The sequence below is a fragment of the Carya illinoinensis genome, chromosome 3 (assembly GCF_018687715.1).
Source record: "Carya illinoinensis cultivar Pawnee chromosome 3, C.illinoinensisPawnee_v1, whole genome shotgun sequence".
NCBI lineage: Eukaryota > Viridiplantae > Streptophyta > Magnoliopsida > Fagales > Juglandaceae > Carya > Carya illinoinensis.
Window position 1 is genome coordinate 49179234 of NC_056754.1, and position 11057 is coordinate 49190290.

An 11057-nucleotide genomic window follows, 5' to 3' on the forward strand; every position below is an offset into this window, starting at 1 on the left:
CGGAATAAATTCTATATAATAGACAATTAAGTGATAACTTGGCATGACATGACATATATGATAACACACATATATACACTGTAGTCCCTTTACTTAGCACACATACACAGTAGACTGCTAGTAAGTTAAAAACTAACTTACCTCGATTTCCGCGTTTCTAATAAAACCTCAAGCGCGATCACGAGGAACTGTGATTAGTGATTCTAAAAGTTAGCACTGAATCACTAATAACTTGAAATATGAAAAATACTAACTTAAAAAGTAAAATTTCTATTTTACTGTCTACATGTAGGAAGATGACCGTTTTACCCATAACTTAAGGATTTTGCATACTAATTCCAAAAGTCACCAATATTTACATGTTTCATGTAAATTTTATCCTTAACTCAAATATCAATTTAGAAAAATTTAAAACTAATCACAACTATTAAAACTCCATAGGGCCAAAATTCTCATATGCTATTTCCATTGATTTTTGTTTCTAACTTGTTTTGATTAACCTTTTGATCTATGACTTATAAAGATGTGATCTTCAAAACAAACCATCACATGGTTTAAAAAGATATCCTAAAATATATATAAGCTTCTAATTCAAGATCACATGGTTAAAAATTAACCAAAACATAAATTTAACCAAGAACATCCACACTTTAGCTTATCTGAATATCTCTTTGCATAAAATTTTGTATCTTTGAAACTAACATCAAATATCTTCAAAATAATAATATAACATGTATATAAGATGCTTATGATCCTCCAATAAAATTATCAAAGTCATTGGAATAGGTTTAGACCGCCAAAGAGTTAAACTTTCTCAAAACAGAAACTGTTTTTCCTCTTCTAGTTTCTAAGTTTCTAAATCTAAGAAAATCTTTCATCAAAACCTTTAATCATGCAAAAATCCTCAACCAATAGTCATATATACATGTTAACAATACTCCATAAAAATTTCGGACCAATATCTATCCATTAGCTTGGTCAAAAACTTCAAACTATAACATATTCTCCAGTTTATCTTCCTGAATGACCTTTTTATAGTTTACATAATATTTGACTAACCAAATAATCTTCAAATGGGACAAATAAGATATCCACGTAAATTAGACTAAAAAATGAACTACTTATATGAAGGAGACGTTATGATAAAATACTTACAAAAGTTTCGAAATGGGCGTGCAAAAGAACTCCTAAAAGCTATCCGAGAGAGAGTGTTTGATATTCTTTTAATGGAAAGTATAAATGAAGATAATTTCGTGAGGAGGGGTGACTAGAGATACTTATGGATGAGATATGGAAGAGATGAGGTTGGAGTGAGAGTTAAGTGTATGACTCTCTTACCCAGAGTGAGAGTTAAGTGTAGGACTCTCTTACTCAGAGTGAGAGTGGAGTGTAGGACTCTCTTACCTAATAATATTTACAAAAATCAATTCAAGATATTTTTACCCAATAATATTCGTGAAATTGGCTTAAAATATTTTTATCTAATAATATCCACAAAATTAGCTTAAGATATTTTTATCCAATAATATCTACAGTTTTGAACAGACGTTTTGTCCGAAAATATGAAAAAATGTTATTGCGCCATAAGACCTTAAACAACCCTCCGAGTCTAATGTCACAAACCACAATACATTTTGACACTTCTAACTATCTCCAATAATTAAAAACACACTTCTGATACCATAGTAAATAATAACATTAACTATGTAGTTAGACAAAAACCTATACGATTAATATATTCGTGAAAACTTATGGGGTCTTCACGAGATTTCTAAAGTTAATAGAAATTTTACAATTGAATTTCTAGCGGGTTATTACACCCATTGCCCAGAATGGTTATCCAATGTTGTCATGGTGAAAAAGGCGAATGGGAAGTGGAGAATGTGCATAAATTTTACAGATTTAAACAAAACTTGCCCGAAAGATAGCTTCCCCTTACCACGCATCGACGTCATTGTAGATGCTACAGCGGGGCATCACATATTGAGCTTCATGGACGCATATTCGGGTTACAACCATATACAGATGAACGCGATGGATGAAGAAAAGACATCTTTCATCACAGACCGAGGGATGTATTGCTACCAAGTTATGCCCTTTGGACTGAAGATTGTAATGGCGACCTACCAAAGGCTGGTAAACTGGATGTTTAGGGAATAGATTGGGAAATCTATGGAAGTTTACGTGGATGACCTACTAGCAAAAAGCAAAGAGCCCGCCCAGCACCTTGGGGATTTGCGAACAACATTTGGGATCTTATGCCGTTACAAGATGGGGCTGAACCCATCAAAGTGTGATTTTGGGGTCCAATCAGGAAAATTCTTGGGCTTCATAGTATCGGAGAGAGGAATTGAAGCTTCTCCGGATAAGATAGAGGCCCTAATTAATATGAAGCCGCCAAATAATCTGAACAAGACTCAACGACTGGCGGGTAGAGTGGCCACCCTGGGAAGGTTCATAGCCAGATCAATAGACAAGTGCCTCCCATTTTTTCAAGTACTGCAAAAGGTACATCCTTGGAATGAACAGTGCGACAAAGCGTTTGAAAAGTTAAAACAATATCTGGCCAATCCACCCCTTTTAAAGCGACCAGAGAAAGGAGATGTACTCTATGCGTATCTAGCAGTCTCCCCGCACGCTGTATCCACCGTCCTCGTGAAGGAAGAAGAAGCCATGCAACATCCGGTATATTATGTGAGTTGAGCACTCAGAGGGGCAGAAGCCAGATACCCTCGAATCGAGTTGTTGGCATTTGCCTTGGTAGTGACTGTTAGGAAGCTCTGTCCCTATTTCCAGGCCCAGGCAGTGAAGGTACTGACAGAAACTCCATTGGCAAAAATACTAAGGAAGCCAGATTGTATAAGGAGGCTAATAAGATGGTCAATCAAGTTAAGTGAGTTTGATATAAAGTACGAGCCAAGGAAAGTCATAAAGGGGCAAGCAATGGTGGATTTTGTAGCAAAATTCTCAGATTTTTCCCTAGAAAAGGTGATAGCACCGACAGGAAAGCCCTGTGTATTATTTATAGACGGGTCGTCCTACCAAACAGGCGGAGGCATGGGAATACATTTACTGAGCCCCGACGGTCAGGTACGATATTACATGGTCACACTGGCATTCAAAGTAACGAACAATGAAACTGAGTATGAAGCATTGATAGTGGGTTTGTTTGTGGCCGCCCAGATTAGGGCAACCGAAGTAGATGCCAAGTCGGATTCACAAGTAGTAGTAAATCAAGTTTTGTGCATGTACACTGCAAAGGGCGAAAATTTGAAGAAATATCTGGCACGAGTTTGGGAAATACACGATCTCTTCTCATACTTTGCCATAACTCAGATATCAAGAGCGGACAACGAGGTCTCTGACAGATTGGTAGGAGCGGCATCAGGAAGGGAAGAAGTACCCCTACTATGGCTAGTCGAGAAAAGGGTCATCGAGGTCCCAATTGTGGGCGTCGAAGTAGGAGTTCTGGGGTCAAGTACCCCAAACTGGGCGAGCAGTATAGTGGAGTACTTGGTTGGAGGAAAACTGCTGGAAGCAAGAGAAGAGGCAAGAAAGATAAAGAAAAGGGCGGCCAGGTTCCTACTCATCAATGGAATCATTTATAAAAGAGGTTTTTCTATTCCTTTACTATGATGTATCTCCGCACAAGAAGCGCAGTATGTCCTGGCTGAGATACACGAAGGGATATGTGGAAACCATAATGGGGGAAGAACCTTGGCCAGGAAAGAGGGGTCCGGGCAGGCTATTACTGGTCTAATGCTCTGAGGGATGTGGGGAAGTTAGCTAAGAGGTGTGTAAAATACCAGACTTATGCACCTATACCGCATGCCCCTTCAGAGGAATTAGCATCAGTGACAGCACCATGGCCATTCACCCAATGTGGGGTAGATTTGGTGGGACCCTTCCCGTCAGGAAAAGGTGGTGTCAAATTGATAATAGTCGCCGTCAACTATTTTACAAAATGGGCAGAAGCAGAGCCCTTGGCGACAATCACAGCAAAACCGTGAGAAAATTCTTGTGAAAAAATGTCATCTGTAGGTTTGGGATTCCCCACAATATTGTAACCGATAATAGGCGCCAGTTCGATTCAGATCACTATAGAAAATGGTGTGAGAAGTTAAGGATCAAGGCAAAGAACTCCTCCCCAGGCCACCCCCAAGCAAATGGTCAAGCTAAGGTGACCAACAAGGCGTTACTCTCAATCCTCAAGAAAAAGGTTGTGGAAAAAAAAAATGAGATTGGGCGGACGAGCTGCTAGGGGTACTCTGGGCGTACAGAACTACAGTAAAAACTCCAACAGGGGAATCCTAGTTTACGCTGGCTTACGGATGCGAGGCAGTTACAGCAGCGGAAGTAGGGCTACCAACCTATAAAACAAGCCATTTCTCGAGTACTCAAAATGACAAAAAAATAGAAGAATACCTTGACTTACTCGAAGAAGAAAGAGAGATAGCCGAGGCTCGTATATTACAAGAAAATAGGAAAACCGTGCAGTACTTCAACAAGAGAGTAAGGCTTAGGACCTTTAAAGTGGGCGACCTGCTTTTGAAGAAGAGCGGGGTAGCTACCCAAGGCGAGGGAAAATGGGACCCCGATGGAAAGATCCTTACCTAGTAGTAGCCAACAACCGGCCTGGATCGTAAAGATTGAAAGACAGGGAGGGCAAGGAATTACTACACCCATAGAACGCAGAACATTTGAAAAAATTTCATCAATGATTTTTGTAGTACTCTTTGATTTAAAAGTCCCTTATCTTTATTTTTGTCTGAATGTTTGAAGTATCAATATTTATGAATGTATTCCGCTTCATTCATTAAAAAATTATGTACAGAAGAAAACGTTTCCAGGGGAAAACGTAAGCGCTATGAAAAAAGGGCACGTAGGTCCTCTGACCATGCCGACCCTAAACACTAAAGGCAAGCCTTAACAGCTTGTGGAGCCATGAAAAAATGGCGCATAGGTCTTCAGATCACGCCAACCCTAAAAACTAAAGGCAAGTCTTAGCAGCTTGCGGTGCCATGAAAAAAGGGCGCGTAAATCCTCAGACCACGCCGACCCTAAACACTAAAGGCAAGCCTTAGTAACTTGTGGTGCCACGCAAAAAAGGGTGCGTAGGTCCTCCGACCACACTGACCCTAAACACAAAAGGCAAGTCTTAGCAGCTTGTAGGGCCACAAAAAAAGGGCGTGTAGGTCCTCCGACCACGCCGACCCTAAACACCAAAGGCAAGCCTTAGCAGCTTATGGTGCCACGAAAAAAGGGCGCATAGGTCCTCAGACCGCACCAACCCTAAACACCAACGACAAGCCTTAGCAGCTTATGGTGCCACGAAAAAAAGGCGTGTAGGTCTTCCGACCACACCGACCCTAAACTCCAAAAGCAAGCCTTAGCAGCTTGTGGTGCCACGAAAAAAGGGCGCATATGTCTTCCAACCACGCTAACCCTAAACACCAAAGGCAAGCCTTAGTAGCTTGTGGTGCCATGAAAAAGGGCAGGTTCTCAGACCACGCCGACCCTAAACACCAAAGGCAAGCCTTAGCAGCTTATAGTGCCATGATAAGAGGGCGCGCAGGTTCTCAGACCACGCCAACCCTAAACACCAGAAGCAAGTCTCAACAATTTATGGTGCCATTAAAAAGACACAGAAGCCAAAAACACTCAACAAAACAAAATAAAGTCCAAAATTACAAGTATGTTACATATATTGAGAAACAATGTTGTTTTTCACGATCAAATACAAAAATTGGGATTAACAAAACTGGGAAGGGGCATTCAGGTGGGAAGGCTCGAGGCATGTTAGCAAAAACGTCAGGCATCACTTTTCGCCCGAACTCGTCAACCACTCGGAGGGAAGATTCCTCAGGGTAGAACAAATTCTGGTCAAGAATCCTAGTGTTGGCGGCAGGATCAGCCAGAATATGGTCCCTTAACCCTCTAATGCCACTGTCATACCCAAAAGCGAAGGCATCATCCCTCGTAGCAGGGACATGGGCCAACTGGTCGAGAAGCCGTGCGACCTCCTCCCGAGTAGCAGTCAGCTCCCCCTCCTTCTCGAACAGACTCTGTTGGCTGGTTCCAAGGGCCAAGTTTGCCTCCTGAAGACTCTCCTCGGAGGACCTGCAGCTATCTTGAGAAAGGGCCAGGTCTTCACGAAGAGAGGACAATGCCTCATCACGGGCGACAAGACGAGAGCTTTCAGCCTTAAGACTCTCCTGAGTCTCCAAAAGTTGCCGCCTGGCAGAGTCCCTCTCTGAAAGGAGAATTGACGAGGCAAAGTCAGCCTTGGCCTTGGCCTCGTTGGCTAGACAGGTTGCTTCACGCTGTGCAAGGAGTTTAGCATCGCGTATCTCCAGATCACCCTGCAAAGAGTGGGAGTAGCCCTTTGATTGCTCCAGCAGGATTTTCAGCTCCTTCCTGTCCTCAGCCAGAGCAGCCAATTTAACCCTGTCCGTCCCCAACTATCCAAGGCACGTTTGGCTATGTAGCACAGCTGGTGGTGCCCCCTGACCTCCTCCTCGAGCTGGGCACGATCGGCAACTATCCATGCCGCCAAGTCATTGACCCCCTGCAAAAAAAAAAAAAAAGGTCACTAACATAAAAAAAGGGGGCAAAGATATGAAATAAGTGTGTACAAGAAAGGACACACAATACAATACCTTAGAAAACTAATTTTTTAGACGATTTGCCATCTGGGCAGTGGCCTCTACCTGAAAGTGGGCTGATGTTGAAGAACCACCACCACTGGTATCACCCCTCACGATCTTGCCAAAGGCTGGAAGATTTTCTCCCTCGGGCCTCGCAGACGGAGCCATCTTCCTCCCCAATGGGTAGCCAGGTGCAAGGGGGGTAGAGGAGGTGGTGGTTGAGCCAAGTCAGCATCATGAAGGCGGGCTTCTTCTTTCAAAAAATTTGCCCACTCCTCCTCAAGGAATGAGTCAGTATCCCCACCAACAGAGAAGGAATGGGTAGGAGGAAGAGAAAGTTCAAGCCCATTGCCAATGGGCGAGGTGGTTTTTCCCCTAGAGATGGTGTCCGGCAAGCTCTCTGGGGAAGTTAGGCATGAATCAACCTCATCGCCTTTTTCATTTAGGCGAGGAGGGACGTCCCTTGTGGCACCTTCCTCATCATCCACAGGTAAGGAACTTGGCGTTTCCCCGTGGCCGCCTCTACAGGGGTAGTAGTGGTGGAAGGGGCAAGCAAGCTCCCACTGAAGTGATTGAGTCAAGATTGAGGGTCGCAACCACCCTGGCACTTAACTCGAACTGACTCGCCCGCCCCGCCAACACAGGAAAATCAAGGGCAGGGGCAGATATTGGGCCGGGCTGTTGTGTCCCAGACACGGCCTGGGGGGAGGAAGCCAGGCCAAAAAGGGCCAAGCCGGCTAAACTCTCCACATCCGTCAGGCTGCAAGAACGTGGCGACGAATTGGATATCGACAGCATGAGGGCCTAGTGGTACTAGGTGGGGTAGAGCCCTGGTGTGGCCCTCCTCTGAAGATACTGAAAGGACCTCTAGTTGACACGACAGGGACTCAGCGGCAGCCAGCTGCAGAGACCCAAAAGAAGGTGTGCCCTCCTACGGCACCAAGTCTTGGGCGCCCCTTAAGGGCGCCAGAATCTCCTGTAGAGCAAAAGAAGGCGGAGAGAGACTTCTAGAATGAACTTTCTTTTGGCGACCACCCGCTTCATTTTTCTTCTTGGTCCTCTTCTCTCTCTTCTCGGTGGCCACCTCCTTTTCTCCATCATTCTTCTTTTTGCTCCTTTTTTCCCTCTTCTCAGCGGCCTCTCCCTCCTCCTCCTCTTCCAAACGCTTCTTCCGTTTAGAGGGTTCAGACCTCGTAGTTTTATTAGTGGACTTCTGCAGGAGAGGAGGAATGGTGTCTGAAATTAGGAAGTTGCGCCCTTGAACAAAAGATCGGTTGGGGGACTTCTAGAACCAATCAATGTGGGCGGCAGTCAACAAGTTGTTAGTCCAGATTGCCTCTGGATTAGCTTTGGCCCAAGAATCAACTGTCGCGATTCGAGCCAATTCACGACGCGACAGGGCCGACATCTTACGCCATAATTCCTTCTCATCGGGAAGAGGGCGCCAAATTGTTCTAATTGGAAAATCACGAAAAGCTTCTTCCGTGCCAGGGTATTCCCAATTTTGGCCTGAGACATAGAAAAACCTGGTGGTCCACGCCTTGGCGTTGGAGTAGAGAGTCTCATACTGGGCCAACATTTGCCTATCATCTTTTCTACAGAAGCCGAGGACATTGCCCTTGGAAGCTTCCCTCAGGTTATAGAAATACAAAAACTCCTAGGCGGTCATATTGGGGTAAGGGTCCCCGATAGGCTCCAAAGCCATGCGAAACACAATACAAGCGCAGAGGTACGTCCTCAACGCAAAAGGGTGCATTTGAGAGGGAGCGAGGTTGAGGAGATCTAAAAAGTCGCGGAAAGGGTGGCAGAAAGGGAGCCTCAACCCGTGCTGCAAATGAGAAACATTGATAGCCACTCTAGGGGCAAAGCCCTTGCTATTACAAACTCCATACTCAGGAAGGCCTAAGACAACAGTCTCAGGAATACGATAGTCCTTCCGAATCTTGGGAAGATTCTTCTGTCAGAGACATGAATGCCATCGATACCCAACGAAGACTGTGCCCTCAAGGATCGCAAATGGGTTTTCAGAAATCTCGCCTTCAACGTAAGAAGCCATTGGAAAAAAATAGCAAGAAAAGAGCAAGAAGAGGCAGAGAGCGTAACAGGGAAAGGATTGAAGAAGCAGAGAACGTAACAATGGAAGGAATGAGGGACAAGGAAAAGAATGAAGTTTTGAAGGGTAGTGAAACGCGAAAGGCCAAACAAAAAGAAAAAGCAACTATGCAAGAAGACTAACCGGCACAAGTAAATAGTCTGTCGTCTCTGTCACAATAATGGGAAATGATATTAAATCTACGGTCCTTTGTAGCCAAATCTTTATGGGGGAAGGAAAGGATACAAAACGTCCAGAGGGTGTGACGGGCCAGAAAATCAAAAAGGCCATGGGTTGTTTGGGCCCATGACCATGTCTACATAATTTCCAAGTACCCAAACCCATGCAGTCACACCTAGCACTTTCACGAGCGACAAGATTTCGAAAATAAATTTCATCCGCCCAAAGGCGAATAGAATTGGCAGGGTAGCTGGAGGGACCATTCCAACCAAGGGGCCTTGGAGCACATAAAAAAGACCCATAATACATTAAATACCAAGAACCCCAGATTTTGGCCCAGCATGAGCCCAAAAGTCACGAAGGGATAGATATAAAGAATTCAAAAAGAGATATACATGGCGCCACTTTTAACGGAAGGATAAAGACAGCAAGAAGTGATAGGGTTATTCAAAATCATAAGTCTTGATCTGTGCCGATAAATCCTGGATGAGATATATACGGCAAACGAACCTATATATATATATAGGTAATCTTCAAGATTTGTTAGAGGATGATTTTTCTAAACTAACTTTAGCATTGGAGTATTTGCAAGAGGAGCCCCCTGAGTTTCCACTAAGAAGAACGGTTGAGCTGTGGGAGATTGGAGGTGAGACATGTCTTGAACAATTATAATTAAGTCCATAGTACTGTATACGATGGCCAATGTTTTAAAATGTAGTGCTCTTTTATAATTCAGTCCAAAAATTATCATGGGATCGATTATAAATTTGTTTCATAATTCAAACAGTAAAAAAATCATGTTCTTCAATAAAACAAAATTAAGTATATTTAGGTAAAAAGTAGCCTCGATATCTCAAAACATAAAAAAATAAAGCAAATCATAACTTCCAAAAAAGAATCCTAGAAATCCCTCACCAAATCGTTTTGGCTTTTATAAAAGAGAAAAATATATTTATAATCATGAATTATGTAACTATTTAATAATTATTTTAAAAAATGTAAAAAAATATGTAATTTATGTAAAAAAATTAATTTTTTAATAATAGATTATAATTTTTTTTAAAACGATTATACGGTATTTATATACTTTATAATTATATGTAAAATTACTTTGAACCACTACTGTTGGAGACACCGCTAGTTGTTTTTTATAAAAAATTTTACATATATTTTTAACACTTTTAAATATAATTTTTTAAAATCACAACATTATTAGAAAATAATTAATCATTAAAAAAAAAACCAGCAGTAGCCCCCTAAAGAAGCTATCGATAGCTCTCAAGCATTTCCCTTAAATCTATTTGGTTATACAAATGAGATGAGATGAGATTTTTTTAAAAGTTAAATAAAATATTATTATAATATAATTTTTTAATATTAATTTTGTTTTAAAATTTGAAAAAGTTAAATTATTTATTATATTTTATGTAGAAATTTATAAAATTTGTAATAATAAAATGAGATGAGATGTTTTGAATAATCAAACAAGTCTAAGATTGTTTACTATAATTTAAACGGTTTGGTTTTTGATAGTGGAGTCAGTGATCACTATCATTTATTTATTTTTTATTTGCTTGTTTAAGAAAAAAAAGTAAAATGTTTGTTGGGTTTTTTTTTTAAAAAAAAATTAGATACTTCATTTCATTTTTTTAATTATTTATTTTATTTAAAATTTGCACTCACTAAATTATCAAAATATCGGCTACACCACTGTACATGATACGTCGATTTTAATTTAGTTAAATAATCATATTTCATCACTATGAGAATGCAATTTAAATTTCAAACCAACAACGAGATACACAAAATCACGATTTTATTGTTTAGATTGGAGAAGATCCTATCAATAATAGTAATATTAAATGCAGTTATAAGATATATAAGTTTTACATATTTTATTTAAAAAATAAAATTTATTATTAAAAAATTAATTTTTTATATAAATTTTAGATTTATTTATTTATTTTTAATAAAAATCTTATATACAATTACGATTATATATTCTTTACGTATTTAATTAATACGATTGACGTATGCATTTCATATATTTTCGTCTTTTCCAATATTCTAAATTCTGAACTAAATTTTAAGAGATAAGGAAAGAAAAAGTCAAAAAACGAGATATTCAAGGATGACAA

At 40.8% G+C, this 11057-nt stretch overlaps 1 protein-coding gene across 1 annotated transcript; it reads left to right on the forward strand.

The window, feature by feature from the left end:
* The first annotated feature begins 2172 nt into the window (after positions 1-2172).
* LOC122304898 lies at positions 2173-4360 on the forward strand. The gene is made up of 4 exons (XM_043117162.1): positions 2173-2685; positions 2797-3578; positions 4042-4219; positions 4304-4360. The coding sequence occupies exons 1-4, from the start codon at positions 2173-2175 to the stop codon at positions 4358-4360; spliced, it is 1530 nt and encodes a 509-aa protein (XP_042973096.1).
* The last annotated feature ends 6697 nt before the right edge of the window (positions 4361-11057 follow it).